General features: G+C 45.8%; 3 protein-coding genes across 6 annotated transcripts; all 3 read left to right on the top strand.

Moving 5' to 3' along the window:
* Positions 1 to 218: 218 nt before the first annotated feature.
* tom1 (target of myb1 membrane trafficking protein) lies at positions 219 to 6,086 on the top strand. 4 transcript variants are annotated; one of them, XM_079282566.1, is made up of 16 exons: positions 219 to 350; positions 1,142 to 1,226; positions 1,325 to 1,403; positions 1,493 to 1,642; positions 1,777 to 1,911; positions 2,019 to 2,153; positions 2,342 to 2,458; positions 2,658 to 2,788; positions 2,887 to 2,929; positions 3,017 to 3,155; positions 3,269 to 3,332; positions 3,950 to 4,019; positions 4,295 to 4,360; positions 4,779 to 4,841; positions 5,083 to 5,122; positions 5,630 to 6,086. In XM_079282566.1, the coding sequence occupies exons 1-16, from the start codon at positions 299 to 301 to the stop codon at positions 5,722 to 5,724; spliced, it is 1,464 nt and encodes a 487-aa protein (XP_079138692.1). In that variant the 5' UTR covers positions 219 to 298; the 3' UTR covers positions 5,725 to 6,086. The 4 variants fall into 4 exon arrangements, with proteins under 4 accessions (XP_079138692.1, XP_079138691.1, XP_079138694.1 ...); XM_079282565.1 differs by having other exon boundaries at positions 2,655 to 2,788; XM_079282568.1 differs by lacking the exon at positions 2,019 to 2,153 and having other exon boundaries at positions 2,655 to 2,788.
* Positions 6,087 to 6,564: 478 nt separating this feature from the next.
* gcat (glycine C-acetyltransferase) lies at positions 6,565 to 13,977 on the top strand. The gene is made up of 9 exons (XM_079281205.1): positions 6,565 to 6,802; positions 10,363 to 10,493; positions 10,596 to 10,697; positions 10,798 to 10,944; positions 11,520 to 11,674; positions 11,969 to 12,051; positions 12,625 to 12,796; positions 13,249 to 13,370; positions 13,644 to 13,977. Exons 1-9 carry the CDS (start codon positions 6,583 to 6,585, stop codon positions 13,793 to 13,795), a joined length of 1,284 nt encoding a protein of 427 aa, XP_079137331.1. The 5' UTR covers positions 6,565 to 6,582; the 3' UTR covers positions 13,796 to 13,977.
* A 1,275-nt stretch (positions 13,978 to 15,252) lies between these two features.
* Positions 15,253 to 20,565, top strand: mcm5 (minichromosome maintenance complex component 5). Its single transcript, XM_079281022.1, has 16 exons — positions 15,253 to 15,560; positions 16,135 to 16,261; positions 16,411 to 16,539; positions 16,643 to 16,815; positions 16,941 to 17,096; positions 17,216 to 17,385; positions 17,509 to 17,680; positions 17,785 to 17,896; positions 17,996 to 18,139; positions 18,238 to 18,303; positions 18,399 to 18,575; positions 18,682 to 18,794; positions 18,901 to 19,029; positions 19,177 to 19,319; positions 19,618 to 19,745; positions 20,233 to 20,565. The coding sequence occupies exons 1-16, from the start codon at positions 15,388 to 15,390 to the stop codon at positions 20,332 to 20,334; spliced, it is 2,214 nt and encodes a 737-aa protein (XP_079137148.1). The 5' UTR covers positions 15,253 to 15,387; the 3' UTR covers positions 20,335 to 20,565.
* Positions 20,566 to 20,573: the final 8 nt, after the last annotated feature.

Raw genomic sequence — 20,573 nt, 5'->3', positions numbered from 1 at the left:
CCTGGGGGTCCCGGGCTTCGTTTATGAACCCAACTGCATGCTACTTCAGTAACAGATGTGTACAGTTACAGTAATATAATTATTGTCACGACACGTTGCCATAAAGACAGAAGGGACTTCCCAAGAGCGCTTCATTTTTCAGCAGGCTGCTGTCTCTTTAAATGATGACGCAGTCAACTGGTGCCCCACTTTGTTGTGTGAGCAGCAGCAGCAGCAGTCCGCGGGAGCGCGCGGGGCTTGTCGCTGCGTACGGCTCTGACCGGGGAGTTCGGTGCTTCACTGGGCCCACACCCTCAACATGGAGTTTTTAATGGGGAATCCGTTCAGCACGCCGGTGGGACAGCGAATCGGTGAGCTGTTTTTTTAAATATCCGCCGCAAAGCGTTACATTTGTATTAACCAAATCATTTTAGTCTCATTCACCTTTACCGGAGTCATTACGCCGCCGGCACGCGCATCTCTTTCGAGATGCTTCTATAATTTTTTTTATAATGGCCTGCACTGTTTTAATGCGCGAGCTAATACGCATACAATGTCAATACGTTAACATGGTGAAAATAAGGTAAATGTATTCAGACTGACAGAGGAGCAACGGGTTACATGTTGAGTGACGCGTCCGCTGAGCAATTGTTTGACAGGGGCGGGGCTTAGATGCTGCGAGGCTCAAATTGATTGGTTGTTTTAGTGACTGTGTTTAACCTGCCAATAGCCGGGCGGAGACGGAAAGTTGGCCACAGCCTCCTGACCCAAATTAGATGCACGTTCAACTGTCGCTTAATGACTGCACATGTGTGTTCATTTATTGATGGAGATTGAGGAATGAATAGATAAGCAGATTAAAGGATAGTCGAGAGAGTGTTATTCATGATAACTGTACAGTTTTGCTAAAAATATTAAATATCCATCGGTCATTATTATACAAATCAGAATACACCGTGTACTCCATCAACTGCTATGTGTTGTGATTGGTGTGCTATGAAGAAACTATTATTGTTAAATTAAGAGAAACATTCATAAAATCATCTTATTAATAATCATAAAGACAAGCTATAATATGTATTCCAGAGTAAACTGTTATGACGACACCATCAATATTAATCTGCGGTTTCATACTGTTCAACATTGTATATTTTTTCCGTAGAGAGTGCAACCGGCTCCAGCCTGCCATCAGAAGACTGGGCTCTCAACATGGAGATCTGCGACATGATCAACAGCTCAGAGGACGGGTGAGTGAGTGTGTGTGTGTGTTATCCGTCAGCATCAGGAACAAAGGAGTCCTCTGGCGGTTACACGCCTCTGACTGTTGAACATTCCCTGATTACAGACCTAAAGACGCAGTCAGAGCCTTAAAGAAAAGGATCGTGGGGAACAGGAACTTCAAGGAGGTCATGCTGGCGCTCACTGTGAGTGTCTTTCCCTCGTCGCCCTCGTGCTCCGTTTGTGTTTACACCTGGTTTTGAGTTCGAGCTATTGCGTCTCCTTCTCGCGTTAGGTCCTGGAGACGTGCGTGAAGAACTGCGGCTACAAGCTTCACATCCTGGTGACCACGCGGGATTTTGTCGAGGGGGTTCTGGTCCGGTCGATCATCCCGAAAAACAACCCTCCATTAGTCCTGCATGACAGAGTGCTCAGCATTGTACAGGTAAAAGACAAAAAAGCCACTTTACATGTTTGGCAACACTGTGGCAGCTTGGGGGTAATCCTGTTGTAAACAGTCTTGGTGTGGTCCCATTGCTCTCATTCTCTGATGGTAATTTGTGGTTGTCTCTCGTCAAGGCGTGGGCTGATGCGTTCCGTAGCTCGCCTGACCTGACGGGCGTGGTGTCCGTGTACGAAGACCTGCGGAGGAAGGGACTCGAGTTCCCCATGACGGAGCTGGACGGCTACTCGCCCGCCCAAGCCCCCAAAAAGGTACAAGCATGGCTGCTGCACTCGCTCGCTGATCTTCGGGTGCTACCTGTCATCTTCTGGTCTTTCTCTTTGTTTTACTTGGGAGTCATTTCTGTTCTGCTTACCAGCCTTCGCCTGGGAACGGGCCCGCTGTCACTACTCTGCCCGCCGTGCTCCTCTCTTCCAAAACTCCGCTCATCGCACCGCTGACTTCCGAGCTAAAACTGGCCCTGGAGGGAAACAATGCCTTCACTCCCAGCCAGGTGATGGCCTTGCTGCGCTAGAGACGGATGGGGTTTTTTTTAAGCGTTTCAATTGCACTGTTTTCCTAGAACTCACCGGGCTTTTGCTGTTTCACAACTCCCTTTTGTATCACTTTGGCCTGCAGCACTTGTGAAATCAATATATGCCTGTAGCTGTGCTTATTCAGGAAGTATCATTGATCCTCCAGATAAAACAGCTGAAGACGGAGCTGGGAGTGGTGCGAAGCAACCTGAGTATGATGTCAGACATGATGAGTCAGCTGGATCCTGTCACGGTAAAGCAAGCAGACATGGAGCTGCTGGAGGTAAAACAACAACAACAACAACAGCACACACACTCAGGTGTTAATGATGTGACGTTTTCTGTGCAAATCATTTCCTTCCAGTCATGTTGAGTAACCGTGCCTTACCTCTAACTGATCTCCTACTTTATATATGTTGTGTTGCATCTGGCCCCGTCAAACCCCCGCCCACACATTCTTTGTCTGATTGTGTCATTAGCAGTTATATACAGTATGTAAGGAACTGCAGGACAGGATTGTTAAGGTGGTCCCTAGACTCAGTGAGGAGATGCTGATAGAAGAGTTGCTGGCAGCTAACGATGAGATGAACACCACCTTTACTCGCTACCACAGGTGGACTTTATGCACTTTTTTTTAATGTCGAAAATAAGAGGATTGTAATATTTCAACAGGTTGTATTTGATGATATGATTTTGCTGTGGTGTTCACAGGTTTGAAAGACGAATACCAAACGGTCAAAGCACAGCAAAGAAGGTAAATATCATGTCTGGAATATTTGAATTGGTGGTTTGTCCTTCTTGACAGCGGATGAGTCATGGACTTTCACTTTTTGTCCCTCAGAGTCACTCATACGTCAACCTAACAGACTTCGATTTGACACCTGAGTCCGTCAGCCATTCTGGGCTTGCATCCGCGACCAACGACAGCTCACACAGCCTGTCAAAAGCGGACAGTTTCTCCAGTCAGATGGCAAGACTGAGTAAGTACTCCAGTCTTGTATGTATGACCATTACCTACATACCGCACATGTTCAGTGTACGTACGCCTCCACTTATTCGATGCACCGTTAACGTCTCGTTGTTCCTCTTGCAGGTACGAGTGAATCAGATGACACGTTATCAAAGAATATAAATGTCTCAACTCGACAAAGGCCAAGGTACAGAAAGACTGTCGGCCACATGATCTTGAAGATGTACACAAGTAGCAAAAGTTGTATTTTTGGTGTTAAGTAAAAGACTGATTCCCAATGAGAGTAAGTTACATGAAAAGAGTGCACGAAATCTTGTTAGCAAGCAAGCCGAGCAGTCCAAAGAGTTAGCTAAAGATAATGAATGAGGTTGAGATAGCAAGCTTAAAGTAATGAACAGCGGTAGGAGTCAGCTAAAAGTAATGAATAGTTAACGTTAGCTAAAAGCAAGATATTTGAACAGTTAGCTGAAGATATTGAATACGTATTTGAATAGTTGGCTAAAGGTAATGAACATATTTGAAGTAATGGCTAAATGAACACCATGTCTTCATGGTGGGACATGGTGGTGTCGATAAAGGATGGGTTCATCTGGGGGTGTACATGAGATCAAATGTGTGGGAACCACTGTACTTAAGTGGAGGCTGCGTGATTAACGAGAGCAAATTCTCAGGAATGTCATTTGCAAATACGTTGATCTTTGTTTTGGAGCTTAATTCCGACTCATTAACTCTAATTCCTTTTGCGTTGACTGAAAAATCTCAGCTTACATGGCAGTTAACCGAAGTACAAATCTGGTGTTTCAGCGAGCAGAGTGAAGTTGCAGTGGACGGCCTGGCTCAGGCTCAAGACAGCAGACTACTCAACGCTGTAGCGGTAAGATGTCCTGTCATTCAGGTTTTACACAGTTTGACAGGATTAGTCACAACATGTAACAGCTGTCATGACTGAGTTTTTCTTGACTTTAATGTGTCCTTTGTTGTGAAAAATTCAGTGTGTAAATTGCCGATTCTGGGGGGGGGGGGGTGGGTTCAAGAAACTGTACAGAACTACTTGACTCGTTAAAAAAAAAAACCTCCTCGGTTGAGTAAATGGGTGTGTAATTTTTTCTCGGTAACTGCTTTCCTCCTAAATTCTGTCTGTGCGTGAAGGACGACAGCCCATCCTCCACCCGCAGCTCCTCCCCAAAGTTAGATTGGATGATTAAAAGGGGAATGGTGCGTCCAAAATGTGTTCCTCTTTCACATTGACTCACCCTTCCACACCCTCTGTTGCTTTGGTTTTGTCATGAAATTTGTAGTTTTTTGCTGTGGTCTGCATTGCTTTTGTTTGGATCACATTTTAATGGTTTGGTGGTTCAGGTGTTGAGATGAAACCCACTGGTTTGCATGTTTTGTATGTGGTGAAGACAACGTAGGATGTTTTTGGAGTCCCGCCCATCAGAAAGCATGACAATGTTTGGTTTGCACTGTCCTGAAATGCTACATCGTTGTCATGCTTTTCTCCCCGACATTCCTTCGTAATTGTTCTTTGTGAAAGGAGTGGTTTGGTAGTTTAGTTTCATCTTCATGAAGTTAAACCAGCGGCTCATCTTCCTCTGCTCTGACCATCCTGTTGTTTGGCTTTCTTTCTCAGATTCCCATCAACCAGTCCACTGTAATGGATGACATTGAGCAGTGGTTAGAGCTGGATGATGAGGTAAACGGCTGGATTCCTACATTTACTCCGAATTAATATGCAGATATTAAAGGTCGACCGATTGTAATGCACAAAATCACACTTCAGAGTACATTCTCTTACTAATAATATAATTCAGATTGACAGAAAACTGATTCATTATAAACCGCATAATGCGAAAGTAGCCGACTAGGCTGCTGCAGAAGTACGGACGACGGCAGCTTTTCTTTTATCTGTAATATCTTTTCTGTTTGTGACACAGTATGATGACTTTGAAGATTCAGACGGTGTGACCAGTGAAGGTGAGGGTCCTCACACTTTATCGCCTTTTTAAAACAATGAGCCTCTTTTATCTTCATTTGGCATCCGTGTACATCTGCAGTACCTGAGGGGTCATTTTGTCCCACTGTGCTCACTCGATTGGGCACTTTGGTCGTTTATACAGAACAAATATGATTTGTGCTGAATTGACTGGCTAAACATTTTGAGTTTAATGTATTTGAATCTTATTTGAACAACTTATATGATCAGACTCGTATCTGCTGCTGAATATTTGAGCTATGCAGTTTTTGAGTACTTTAAAAAGACTGCTGCCATATTTTATTTCTTATGCAACAGGATCAAATTAAGTAACTTTGTAATTAATGTGTTACGGGTTAGTTTGACCCAGCACTACTACTCTAAAACACTACTTCTGCACCACATCAGCATCGTTTATATAATCCCTAATATACCATTCAGTGAATGTACTTTAGATAATTCATGAAGTCTCAGCTCACCTAATGCTGCTTCTCTCTCTCCCGCCGCAGAGTTTGACAAGTTTTTGGCAGGAAGAGCAAAAGCAGCTGAGCGTCTCCCGTCGGTGAGAGGTTCCCCGCAGGACACCAACCACTCCGAGTCTTAAGCTACACCTGGAACCTGCCAAACTAACAGTGCTCGTGAAGCTCCCGCGCCATCGGCTGAGAAAGGGACATTTCTTCCCTGGTGGACGGGTTGAATGGCACATTCGACATGGGGAATTACAACCCATGTCTGAGGAAGAACGTCGTATAGCTGTGCACACCGCTCCTCGCTGGGGAGCAAGCGTGTTTTTTAACTGATATAAATATTGTTTTATGAAGGGGCAGAGGTTTTTACTTGACGCTGGTTGTGAGGGTTTGTCCATGTGTGGAATGCAAACATTTGCACATTTTATATGGTTCCATTCCTGCTGTTGAAAGAAAGAGAGGGGGTATTGCTTTTATATATATATATATATATATATATATATATATATATATATATATATATATATATATATATATATATATATATATATATATATATATATATATGAGATGGGTTACAGAAAGCGCCTCTGTCTAAGTAGCAAACACTGTTAGCTTGTATGTAAGAGAAAGCTTGGCTGCTACACAGTGTAATAATTTGATGCTTCACATTATTGATGTAGGATGTCAAGGTTTTTTTTTTTACATCCAACGTTCCCTTGTGAAGATGTTTTACTTGAAGTCATGACAAACTGTTGTCTTATTAAACTTAAACTATTAACTGGCTGTTCTTATTCTAATGTTAACGTGCAGAGAACGTTGCAAAGAAGGCAAACACAGCAGTTCACATTAGGCAACACGTTGCTGCGCTCTGAAATCTGATTGGACAGAAAAATACACCCTAGCAAGTGCCCTGGCCGCTGATTGGCCCTCCGTACGTACGCCTACCTCTGCGACGTGACACACGTTAGACACACACACGGCTCCACTCGGTCATGTCTCTCGGAAAAGTCGCCCGGAGTTTTGCGAAACCGGTCCGGGTCGCCCTGCGGCCCTCGGCCTCGGCTGTGAACCGGAGCTACTCTGCTGTCGCCGAAGCCAGAGTGGTGCTGCAGGGCGAGCTCGACGGCATCCGATCCGCGGGGACGTGGAAAGCGGAGAGGATCATCACGTCAAAGCAGGGACCTCAAATCAACGTGGACGGCAGCCGTAGCAGTGAGTGGTAGTTTACATAAGTAACTGTACATACATATGTAACGCGGTGGCAATGTGACCCAGTTGTCCTATTTGCTACCGTCGACATGCTATTTTATTTAATGATTCTCTTCAATGCAAGCAGATGTCCTTTGGTCATTTTCGTTCTTTTGAATATGTGGCTCTGAATTCCACTCAAGCTTTATTCCTAAACATTTACAGACCGCCTAAATACTGTGCAACCTTCTTTGATGAGTTTACTGAACTGTTTTCTGTAATCTGTATTGATTTTGACTGTGTTGTTATTGTTGGTGACTTTAATATCCATGTTGATAATCCCCAGGACAGAGAGTCTATAGAACTATGTGGTGTCCTTGATAACTATGATCTGACTCAGCATGTGACAGGACCCACCCACAACAGGGGGCACACTCTGGACCTAATCATCACCAAAGGTGTAAACATTTCCAAGGTTGCTGTGACTGATGTTGCACTCTCTGATCATTTCTGTGTTTTCTTTGAGAGTGCAATCTCCTTGCACACAAATGTCCAAACCAAGGTTGTGACAAAGCGTTACATCTCTGAAAACACCAGTGAACTATTTATTCAGAAGTTCTCCTCCACACCAGCCCTCTCTAGCCTCTCAGTCAATGAGCTTGTAGATGGCTTCAATTTTAAAGTAAAAAATATTATTGATGCCATTGCACCCACTAAAGTGAAGGTTGTCTCGGGTAAGCAAAGATCTCCTTGGAGAAATGCTACGCTGGTCAAAATAGAGAAACGAGAGTGTCGGAAAGCTGAGCGCAGGTGGCGAAAAACTAATCTCCAGGTTCACTGTGACATCTATAAAGAGAGACTTCGCAATTATAATTTGGAACTTAGAAATGCAAGGCAGTCATTCTTCTCTGCAAGGCAGTCATTCTTCTCTGACATAACCAAAAACAAGAACAATACACGTGCCTTATTTGCTACCGTCGACAGGCTAACAAACCCTTCAGTGTCGGTAGCTGCTGAGCTCCAATCCACTTGGGCATGCAATCAATTTGCCTCCTTTTTTACTGACAAAATTCAGAAAATTAGACAAGCAGTCAGTGCCTCCACACCAACCACAGGATATGTGTTGTCCCGATCTCTGAATAACATCCATTCAAATATCATGACACAATGTCATTAAATCAACTGTAGAAGCCTAGAAGACATTATACAACATCTGAAGTCATCCTCCTGCTGCTTGGATATTCTACCAACACACTTTTTCAAAAATATTTCAAACTGCATGACCACTGATCTTTTACAAATTGTAAACACATCCCTTCTCTCAGGTGTCTTCCCACAAGCCCTAAAAACTGCAGTTATTAAACCGCTCCTAAAGAAAGCTAGTTTAGACTCCGCAATGATGAAAAATTATAGGCCAATATCAAACCTCCCATTTTTGAGTAAAATAATTGAAAAAGCGGTTTTCCAACAGCTGACCAACTTCTTGACCGTAAATAACTGCTTTGATGTTTTCCAGTCAGGCTTTCGACAGCACCACAGTACTGAAACTGCTCTTGTTAAGGTTTTCAACGACATCCACTTAAACATAGACAATGGCAGAAGTTCAGTCTTAGTGTTACTGGATCTCAGTGCTGCATTCGACACGGTCGACCATGCCATACTCCTAGAAAGACTAAACATCTGGGTGTGACTCTCTGGCACAGCACTTAACTGGTTTGAATCCTACTTGAAGGGCCGAGAATACTTTGTGTCTGTAGCTGATTACACATCAGAGCTGACTAAAATGACGTGGTGTTCCCCAAGGTTCAATACTGGGGCCTCTTCTGTTCAACATCTACATGCTTCCACTAGCTCAGATTATGGAAAACAACAAAGTGTGTTATCATAATTATGCAGACGACACACAAATCTACATAACTATGTCACCAGGGGACTATAATCCCATACAAGGGCTGGGTAACTGCATTGAACAAATCAACAACTGGATGTGCCAGAATTTTCTTCAATTAAACAAAGATAAAACAGAAGTAATTGTTTTTGGTACCAAGGACGAACAATTGAAAATCACCGCTCAGCTTCAATCACTGATGTTAAAACTCACAAACCAAGCCAGAAATCTAGGTGTAGTTATGGATTCAGACCTCAACCTGAACAGCCATATCAAGACAATTACAAAATCAGCCTACTATCACCTGAAGAATATATCAAGGATTAGAGGACTTATGTCTCAACAGGATTTGGAAAAACTTGTCCATGCATTTATCTTCAGCAGACTGGACTACTGTAACGGTGTGTTTACAGGTCTCTGTAAAAAGTCCGTCAGAAAGCTGCAGCTGATTCAGAACGCTGCAGCTCGAGTCCTCACTAAGACCAGGAGGGTGGATCACATCACTCCAGTTCTGAGGTCTTTGCACTGGCTTCCTGTCCAACAAAGAATTGACTTTAAAATCCTGCTGTTGGTTTACAAAGCACTGAATGGTTTAGGGCCAAAATACATCTCTGATCTGCTGCTACCTTATGAACCATCCCGACCCCTCAGGTCGTCTGGGACCGGTCTACTTTCTGTTCCCAGAGTCAGAACTAAACATGGAGAAGCAGCGTTCAGTTTTTCTGCTCCACATATCTGGAACAAAGTCCCAGAAAGCTGCAGGTCTGCTGAGACCCTCAGCTCATTTAAATCAAGATTGAAGACTTTTCTGTTTGCTGCTGCCTTTAATTGAACCACATTCAATTAATATATTAATCAATTTCCTGCATTTCTGCATTTTACTACTGCATTTTATTTCTTGCACTGTTTTTTAATGTTTTAATGAATGTTTTTAATTGTTTTTGAAATCTCCTTTTCTTTTGCCTTATGTTTTGATGCTTTTAATGGTTTTATGTGAAGCACTTTGAATTACCTTGTTGTTGAAATGTTCTATACAAATAAACTTGCCTTGCCTCAAACGCACCACGCGGTACAAACACAGATAAGTGTTGGTTTTGATTTGAGGCTCTACCTCTGTGTTATCTTGATGTTGAACTTGACTCATGTTGACTCACGTTAGTTAACTGGAGGACACACAAGCTGGCTCATGCATTTCACAACTCGATTGTGAAAGTTGATTCTCGGGACCAACTTCAAGGAAACCTGTCCAAAAAAATCCACAAAAACATGATTCAAGCTGATCTCAAGTCAGGACAATTCTGCAATCAAATATATGAGAAGTGGCTTGTAACGTAAACAGCAAGCCGTTGTGAACTTGACTTCCATAGCAGCTGATCTCTATTCTGTTTTGCCGGTGTTTACACTTCAGGATTTGCCCCTAAAATGTCCTCATGACTTAAAGCCAGGACCCCACATGTGTGAAACTGACTTTGTTCAATCCATATGGATGCTAACGCCACGAGTCCCATGCATTGATTTTGTTTCTCACTCTTTGTTCTGATACGCTGGCTTTGTTGTCACTTTCCTTTTGTGCAAATAAACAAAACCAAACGCAGACGGGCTTTATTCTGCTGCAGGGTTTGAGTTGCCCTCTGGGGACCTTTCGACCAAACAGTTTCCTGCGCTCCATCTAAACCCTCTCCGTCTTTCTACTCAGGCATATTGAACTTCTGCGCCAACAACTACCTTGGACTGTCCAGTCACCCGGAGGTGGTGCAGGCAGGGATTGATGCTCTGAAGACACACGGTGCTGGATTGAGCTCTGTCCGCTTCATCTGTGGCACGCAGGTACGACGCCGAATCAGCACATTAACAATGGGGGAGAACATAACCAACGTGGAGAACATGAACAACATTAACGCGGCTGTAAATCTCACGCTCTGTTCACAGGATCTACACAAAGATCTGGAGCAGAAGCTGGCGGAGTTTCATGAGAGGGAGGACTGCATCCTCTACGCCAGCTGTTTTGATGCGAACGCCGGACTGTTTGAGGTGTGTTCTGCTTAATGAGGCGTGTCGTGCTTCATGAGGGCGACCCCTCCTGTTGTGATCAGTGAAGTATCCTATTACTCTCTCACACACACACACGCAGGTTCTGCTGGGCCCGGATGACGCAGTGCTGTCTGATGAGCTGAACCATGCCTCCATCATCGACGGGATCCGACTGTGTCGGGCAAAGAGGCTCCGCTACAAACACATGGACCTCGGCGATCTGGAGAAACAGCTCAAAGAGTCGCAGGTGTGTGTGTGGAACTTAATATTTGACCATGATAAGAGTCCTGTTCTCCATCCTGCCCAGAGGTATCGTCAAATATTCAAACATGCCAGCGGTTATCGGGGACTATTTCTTTCATAAAACTGTTGGAAGTCTGTTCTTTATTTATTTGCTCGACTGACTTTTTAGTGTTAGCTTGAGCCTCCTTTAGCATGACATCATGTACGTAGCCATGTATGTAGAGAGCGAGACGGAGATATTTAATTGCAGAGCCAACAGTTACGGCATGCGAATGGGGTGGGATGGTATTATGTCTTTCAAGATTATTGTGAGGAAATAAAAAAACGTTTTTAAAAAGAAGCAGAAGATAACCATTCATTATTTTCTCCGACAGAAAAATCGAAATGGATGTAATTGTCATAATTATTGCCTGCATTAACTGAACAGAACAGCGTTTTTGAATCGATATGGTTATAAATCATGATTTGCAACATAGTACATTGCTGAAACCTCATAGAAACATCAGTCAAATAACAGTTTGATTTTTATTACTACGGTATTAGTCAGACTGTGTGCCGACTCCGCTTTGTCCTCCTCAGTCGTCTCGCATGCGGCTGGTAGTGACCGATGGAGTCTTCTCGATGGATGGAGACGTGGCGCCACTGTCAGAGATCTGTGACCTGGCTGAGCAGCACGGAGCCATGGTGTTCATAGACGAATGCCACGCCACCGGATTCCTGGGGCCCCGAGGCAGGTGGGTAAGATCCTGATGAAATAATACTGCTTTATTTCAGCAGGTTAGTATGACCTCATCAACAAACTGTCCCTTTAAATAGCACCTGATACAATAATATGACAAAGTAGGAGGCAGATAAAAGAGATGATTATGGTCGTTAGCGTTGCTATTTTCTGTATGCCATCTTCATGTGTAGACATCAACTTACCGCATTGGTATGACATTTAGTTTGTAGAAAAACAAGTCTAGCTCCATATCCTGCCATCGTTGTGGAGGGGATGAGCTAACGGTACTCCTCCCTGTGATCTGCAGAGGAACGGACGAGCTCCTGGGAGTGATGGACAGAGTTGACATCGTTAACTCCACCCTGGGGAAAGCACTGGGAGGAGCCGCTGGTACGTCCGACCTGTGACTTTGATGAGTTCTGTGTGTTTATTGCTGCATTTGTAGTATAGAAAGTGTTGAGGATTGGAGCTGAATTGTTGTGCGTTATGAGAGTTGTCCGTCCGTCCCATTCTGGTGAAGGTGTTTTCTCAGGAACCCTTTGAGGAAATGTTGTTTCATCAGACACAAACATCCACCTGGACTCCAGGATGGACTGATTCGAATTTGGTGGTCAAAGGTCACTGGTTCGGGTTTTATGGGGCTTGTGGGACTGAGTGCCAGGCGAGCAGCAGAGACTCCAGGAAGTTACTGCTCATTTTTAAGAAATAGTCTGCTGCATAATGTCAAACAGAGCCAGGCTCGCTGTTTGCCTGAGTCTTTATGCTAAGCCAAACGCCTCCTAGATGTCACCTTATATTTATCATACATACAGGAGATTTGCATCTCTCTTAACATCTCACTCTACAAACAAGTACATTTCCCCAACATGTCGAGCTTATTCCTTCAACAAAGCACGTTATGGTGCTAAAACACCAAAATGTAAATGTTCCATTCTCCGTTTTATGTTTGTTTTTCTCCCTCAGGTGGCTACACAGTCGGCCCCAAGCCCCTCATCGACCTGCTGAGGCAGCGCTCGCGGCCGTACCTGTTCTCCAACTCCCTCCCCCCTCCCGTGGTGGGTTGTGCCATCCGGGCTGTGGAGCTGCTGCTCGCCTCCAGCGAGATTTCACAGAGCATGACGGCCAAAACCATGAGGTGCCTTTTCTTTCTTTTTTTGGGGGGGGGGGGAAGAGTCAGTTGAGGGTTGTTGTGATATACCAGTATTGACAATACATTATGTGAATCATACACATTTGATAATGTTGTGTAAATAATCCCTACACTCGTAAATTGAGTGTAAATCATTTGCCACAAAAGAGTAAAAAAAGTCAAAACAAAGTTAAAGATGAAGTTGACTGATACATTGTCAGTATTATTTATTCAAATTTTCATTGACACAGTCATGAAAACAAGGAAGGGAAACAGGGGAAATACAGCCAGACTTTGTGACCTTTTGTTGCCCAAACACATTGGAGATCATCCTCTTTCTTTCAAAAACGTTCACTGTTTGAAAGAGAGCGCGTCGCGATTGCTGCATTCACGTGGTCACTGCTATCCGTCTGTAATCCTGACTGGAATATCTTTCTTCTTCTCCGCTGTCCGTCCAGGTTCAGGAACAAGATGACGAAGGCTGGCTTCACCATCTCGGGCTCGGCTCACCCCATCTGTCCCGTGATGCTGGGCGACGCTCGGCTGGCCTCCATGATGGCCGACGACATGCTGAAGCTCGGTGAGGCAGCGGCGCAAACCGCTGGGCCGCATTCATTCAAGCTTCCTCAACCAAAGAGTTGCTCCCAGTGATGAAATTCTTATTTCTTATTGAATGTTAACGGAGGGGGAAAAAACAGCTCTTTGTTCTCGGATGCTTCATGAATACGGCCCCTGAACCTGTTTAATTTAGAAATACATTCTAAACCGTCGCAGTGTTTACACCTGGGCCTTTTTATTCAGCTGTACTCTGCATTACGTCCTCATTGTCAGCACGTCTCTCTCTCCTCCACAGGAGTCTATGTCATCGGATTCTCCTTCCCCGTCGTGCCGAAGGGCAAGGCCAGGATCCGTGTTCAGATTTCAGCCGCCCACACGGACGAAGACATCGACCACTGTGTGGAGGCCTTCATCCAGACGGGCAGGAAGCACGGAGTCGTCTCCTGAACACGCAGGAACCAGAAGGGTCTGAAGGACTGAGCAGCGGCGAAACGCTCGCTCTTGCCAGATTGCGCTGCCTGTTACTCGAGACCTTTGAATGATGTCGATGGAAATATTCGTTACATTTATAGGTCAACGGATGTTAATGTCGTTGATGTGTTTGCGGCACTGAATAAAACACTTTTCCTGACGTGTGCAGGTGTTTGCATTTTAAGAAAAACGAATGCTTGTATTTCTTATCACGGGTTTATTTAGGGTTGTCATCTGTTCAACTGATTTTGGATTTAATAATCATAAGGATAGCACATTTTGGAATGCTCTACATATAACCTTGCATTATCAGCATTTATTAGAATCAACGTTCTGTTCATTTTTTAAAACCAGAAAATTGTTGGAGCTTTTTGTTTATGGTTACTAGAGAGAAAAGTCTTTTAGGAGTATAAGGAGTATTATGTTGTTTTTTGTTCATCCCCAACATTTAGGAAATTGAACATTATGTGCTTCATTCATGTCAAAGCACCCAAAGGTCATATGCTGCATCACAACACACGAGAGCCGCTTGGCCTTTCTTCCTCAAGAGATGTTTCTCTTTGCTCACCTTAAATCTCAGTTCATGATTTCACCGGTTTCAATCGATCTCGATTTTTGGAGCCTCCAACGTAAATAGTCTGAGAATGGACATCCCAGCAGAACACATTGTGTTAACTGTTTTTAAAGGAAAAATATTAAGATTCAGGATTTATTTAAATATTTTATTTGGACTTAGAATAGAATAGAAATGTACTTTATCCATCCCCAAGGGGAAATTTGTCTGTGGCAGCAGCAAACAGGGCTACACAATAAAATAAAATATTGGGTATGGAAAATGCACACTATATACAATATAATAAAATATCAGAGCAGGACCTATTCAATTGTGTCCAATATGCAAAATAAACACGCAAAATGTATTCACAAACGTAGAGTAACAGTTAAAGTACCTTATATCTTCCATCATCTTCTCCTTCTCATCTGGTTCAAACATGAGGGCCAGTTCACTTTCATATGGTAGTGTGGAGGGGGTTACATTTTATTTAGAGAAATCTTGAGACATTGGTCTTACAGGAAAGCTTTGCATAATGTCTTACTGATCGTCTGTAGCTATAATCACACCATCTGTCATTCACATAAGCAAAAACAAGCCTCTCTAACTGACAAAGGTGCATACTATTTTATTATTCATTCTTCTTTGTGGCACATTTCTTCATCACATGCTTCCTTCTGCTCCTCCTGGTGTCTTTTTCGCGCCACCAGTCCTCACAAACCCCGCCTTTCGACAGAAGACACCCCTCCGCAAAGCCGCTTCGACCAATGGCGACAGGCCGTAACGGCTTCCATCCAATCAGAGGACAGCAGAGGGGCGTTGCTAGACGCGAGGCGCGGGAAACAGACAGGAAGGAGTTTCAGTAGTTTTTACCCGCGGAACACGCAAACTGATCAGCGTCGTCTCTGGCAGTTTACATCCATCTTGTTTTTTTTCTTCTTTTAATTCAGAAAAAACTAGTCCACGGTACCAGCTTTAGTTCGCCTCGTGTGTTGTTCACCGACCTGGTTTCAGTATGTCTGGCTTTGACGACCCGGGAGTGTACTACAGCGACAGCTTCGGAGGTGGAGAGGGACACGGGGGGGATGAAGGCGGACTGAAGAAGACCCAGATCAAGAAACGGTTCCGTGAGTTCCTCCGACAGTTCCGAGTGGGGACCGACCGCACGGGCTTCACCTATAAATACAGGTGAGCTCATGATGACAGGAGAGGGACTGTGTGACGGTGATTTAGGTGGAGAGGCGGATGAATCTTAATAGCTGCTCTAATAACAATGATATGTACCATTAGGCTATATACACTGCCTGGATTAACCTTAATGAAGCAGACCCCAATATTAAAGGTACGGTCAACCAATTAACGTCTGAAATGTGTTCATCATTTGGGCTACTGCTCATTACCCTGATGATGTCATCAAGGTCCTGCAGAGCCTGCTTTACAAAGTTTCAGTGTGGAGGTGAAAGCAGCGCACAGCAGTAGAAGGAAGCAGAGAATTGTGGGAAATGTATCTAACATTTCTGGAGCTTGACCTGTATTAAAGTGCAAAAGTTAGAATATTTCAATCCGTCTCATATGAGTCCCCCATTTGAATAAATGCAGCAGCGAATCAACTAACAACAGCCGGCCAATCTGTCATTGTCATGCTGCAGATAGGAAATGGCTAATTCTGTGTCGTCTTTGGCAGGTTTGTCTAATTAACACGAGTAAGGTTCTTGGATTTACTTATTTTTCAAAACCACCCTTTTTGTTTCTTCTGAATCAGAGATGACCTGAAGAGGCGCTACACCCTGGGGGAGTACTGGGTGGAGGTGGAGATGGAGGACCTTGCCAGCTTTGACGAGGAACTGTCAGACTGCCTCTACAAGGTGCCCTCCGACAACCTGCCGATGGTGAGTTCGAAGTGACGAAAAAAACCAAAAAACAACAACCGTGCCTCCCGTCTGTAGACGTCACGTTTGCGGCCCCGGTGAGCTAGTTTCACGCAGCTTTTGTTGCTGCGATTACTCTCCTCTTTTTAACGGGTTGGTCTGTTTTACAGCTGGAGGAAGCCGCGAAGGAGGTGGCCGACGAGGTGACCCGTCCCCGGCCCGCGGGGGAGGAGACAGTCCAGGACATCCAGGTCATGCTGAAGAGCGACGCGCATCACGCTTCCATCCGCGGCCTCAAGGTACCCACACGCCTCCCTTTTTTTTTTTGTGTGTGTGTGTGTCTCGTATTCTCGCAGTCGACCGCCCGATCACATTTCGCTGTTTCCCCCTCTCCCCTTGTAGTCAGAGCAGGTGTCCCGTCTGGTGAAGGTGCACGGCATCATCATCTCGGCCACCGCGGTGAGGGCGAAGGCCACCAAGATGTGCCTGCAGTGCCGCGGCTGTCGCGGCCTCATCAACAACATAGCCCTGCCCCCGGGCCTGCAGGGCTACGCTCTGCCGCGCAAGTGCAATAAGTGAGTGCGACTGTCTGGATCGAGGGCAATAGGAACGACCATTTCAGCTCTTAGAGATGAAGACATTTCTGTCACCGGTTTCATTTTAATCCCCCCCCCCCCACCTTTTCTCTTTTTTTTTTCAGGGAGAATCCCGGAAGTGTGAAGTGTCCCGTGGACCCCTACTTCATCATCCCGGACCGCTGCATTTGCGTCGACTTCCAGACTCTCCGCCTGCAGGAGGCCCCGGATGCTGTGCCTCACGGAGAGATGCCCCGTCACCTGCAGCTCTACTGTGATCGGTGAGGAGCAAATGACGTCAAGGACGGTGCTTTCTGCTGCTGCTGCACCCTCGCATAATCAGAAATGTGAAGGATTGTTGGTTCAAGCTGTTCCCCTCCTTCTCCTCCTCCTCTTCCAGGTATCTGTGTGACCGCGTGGTCCCAGGCAACAGAGTGACCATCGTGGGCATCTATTCCATCAAGAAGACGGCCCCCGTGAAGGCCAAAGGCCGGGAGAAAAGTGCCGGTGTGGGCATTCGTGCGTCCTACCTGCGAGTGGTTGGCATCCAGGTGGACACAGAGGGAGCAGGTAGAGATGACTTGCTGCTAAATAAACCCTAAATGTTTTAAGTGTGACACAATAGTTTCTAGCATCCAGAGGGAGATGGTTAGATGTTGATGGGTCTGCCCCCCCCCCCCCCCCCTCTTCCAGGACGGAGTGCTACAGGATCAGTCACTCCACAGGAGGAGGAGGAACTGAGAGCTCTGTCTGCTTCGCCAAACGTCTACGCCTCTCTGGCACGCTCCTTAGCTCCCTCCATCTACGGCAGCGACGATCTGAAAAAGGCCATCACCTGCCTGCTGTTTGGGGGTTCAAGGAAGAGGTGAGGCTACCGGAATGCGGCTCCCAAAACCATTTAAGGGTAGACCTCCCCCCCCCCCCCCCACCGCGTGTTTAGTAATGCTTTTAGTTCCCCCGTCTCTTCAGGCTGCCCGACGGCCTCACTCGCAGGGGGGACATCAACCTGCTGATGCTGGGAGATCCCGGCACGGCCAAGTCCCAGCTGCTGAAGTTCGTGGAGAGGTGCTCGCCTATCGGGGTACTTATCCTCTTCAGTGTATCGATTCAGCGCACGTTGTTCTGCTCGGCGATGCGAGTTCACCCGCTTGACGCCGTGTCTTCATTGTGTCGCCGGCAGATCTATACCTCGGGTAAAGGCAGCAGCGCCGCGGGTCTGACCGCCTCCGTGCTGAGGGACCCCCACACCCGCGGGTTCATCATGGAGGGGGGGGCCATGGTGCTGGCCGACGGTGGGGTCGTCTGCATCGACGAGTTTGACAAGGTAAAAAAAGAAAAAAAACTGTTTTTGTGTAGCAGGCGGAGGATGTCGAACTTTATTTGTGTCCAGTGATTAAAGACAAAAGTACGTTTGTTCTTCAGATGAGAGAGGACGACAGAGTGGCCATTCATGAAGCCATGGAGCAGCAGACCATCTCCATCGCCAAGGTAGTAACCATGTGTTGTATGTTCTTTTTTTTTTTTATGTACTGAGCGCTTAACGGGGTAACCTAACACCTTGACCCCCCCCCCACCACCACCAGGCCGGCATCACCACCACCCTGAACTCTCGCTGCTCCGTGCTGGCCGCCGCCAACTCTGTGTTCGGCCGCTGGGACGACACGAAGGGGGAGGACAACATCGACTTCATGCCCACCATCTTGTCCCGTTTCGACATGATCTTCATCATCAAAGACCATCACGACCATCAGCGGGACATGGTGAGGAGGCGCATGCTTTTTTTTTTTTGTTCTATTCCGAAAGTCCGCCGCTTTACCTCCTTGCGGCAGCGGGAACATGAACTCTCTTTGTAACGTCGGCCCGTAGACGCTGGCTCGCCACGTGATGAACGTCCACCTGAGCGCCCAGACGCAGACGGAGGGCGTCGAGGGCGAGGTGACGCTGGCCACCTTCAAGAAATACATCGCCTACGCCAGAACGTGAGTCTCTCCGACGACGACGACGACGACGACACAAGCTGTAGCTTTTTTTTAAAGATTTAAATTGGGCTCATTAACGTGCCGGGTTCTGAATGTTTGCTTGCAGTAAGTGTGGCCCTCGGCTCTCTTCCGCGGCCGCGGAGAAGCTGAAGAACAGATACGTGGTGATGAGGAGCGGAGCAAGGGAGCACGAGCGGGAGTCTACCAAAAGGTCCTCCATCCCCATCACCGTCAGGTACTTTTTTTCTTTTTTTTCCTTTTTTTTTTAAGATGGCATCTTCCGCTTTGACACATCGGCGATGACCGTGTAGCTCGACTTTTACTCCCTTCTTTGATTACACGAGGGCTCTTCACCCAAACGTTTCTGTTTCCGCCTCCTCAGGCAGCTGGAGGCTGTCGTGCGCATCGCAGAGTCGCTGGCCAAGATGAAGCTGCAGGCTGTGGCCGGAGAGGAAGAGGTGGACGAGGCCCTCCGACTCTTCCAGGTCTCCACACTGGACGCTGCACTGTCTGGCAGCCTCTCAGGTGTGTGTGTGTGTGTGTGTGTGTGTGTGTGGTAGCTGTGACTGGAGCTGTCAGACACATTTGTTTTTTTTGACTTTTTCCGCTGTAAAGAGAAACTACATGAATGAGTTTGGCAGTGAGCGATCGCCAAAGTCTGTTCTTATAGCCGGATAAAAGCAGCGTGAGTAGATAATTGACTGAAACATCCAGCTCCTGCTCTGCTACTGGTCCAAGTATGAAGGCGAACTTGACCAAACCTAAAGATTGACTTTTCAATTGTTTTCCATTCTTCTAACATCTCCTCACATCTCGTCCCTAGGGGTGGAGGGCTTCACGTCTGTGGAGGACCAGGAAATGGTCTCGCGCGTCGAGAAGCAGATGAAGAGACGCTTTGCCATCGGCTCCCAGGTGTCCGAGCACAGCATCGTCCAGGACTTCACCAAACAGGTCAGTCTCACTACGTCGTGATGGCACATAAAGCCAATTCAAAGGTATTATCCATTTCACAATGAAATGTCTTCATTTTTATTATCATTACGTTGCGCTTGATGCCTGCCCCAGACCCCACGGGGTGGGTCGGGTAGGTCCGTTACATAACAGCCAATGTTATGTAAAAACAATTGAATTCCAGGTTGTGACGCAACAAAGTAGGAAAAATGCCGAAGAGGAGGAACACCGTTGCAAAGCACTGTAAACATGTTGACAGACATTGACTCAATGATGAGGAAAATGACAGTGACACAAAGATATACACTCAGTGAGCTCAGTCGTTGTTTTTGTAACAAAAATGATTACCAAAACCACAGCTGTTAGTTTTCAGTTTAACTGTAACTTGTATTCAAATATCCAAACTGCAAGTTGCTCTTCAACAAAACAATCTGCACTTTATTTCCCCTTTTCTCCCGTTTTGACTCTCTGTATTCCTCTTTAACAGAAGTATCCAGAGCACGCCATCTACAAAGTCCTCCAGCTGATGCTGAGGAGGGGCGAGCTGCAGCACCGCATGCAGAGGAAAGTGCTCTACCGAGTCAAGTAGAGCAAACGTGTCACTGTTGATGTAAATAGTTTTGGGTTCTGCATATTGATGGGAGACCGTTTCCCGACGGACGTCTTAGAATGTGCAGCCTGGGTCGTGGTGAACTGTTGAGGTCCGTTCAGTTGCGTCTGGACTTTATGGCCGCAGCGAACTGTCTGATTACATGCACCGGAATGAATGATGTTTCTGCACGATGTGTAAAGAATTAAAGTATTTGAAATCATAAGAGGACTTGTTTC

The sequence above is a fragment of the Melanostigma gelatinosum genome, assembly GCF_949748355.1.
Source record: "Melanostigma gelatinosum genome assembly, chromosome: 13".
Classification (NCBI taxonomy): domain Eukaryota; kingdom Metazoa; phylum Chordata; class Actinopteri; order Perciformes; family Zoarcidae; genus Melanostigma; species Melanostigma gelatinosum.
Note: the sequence above shows the minus strand (reverse complement) of the source record. Positions and strands in the feature narration are given on the sequence as shown.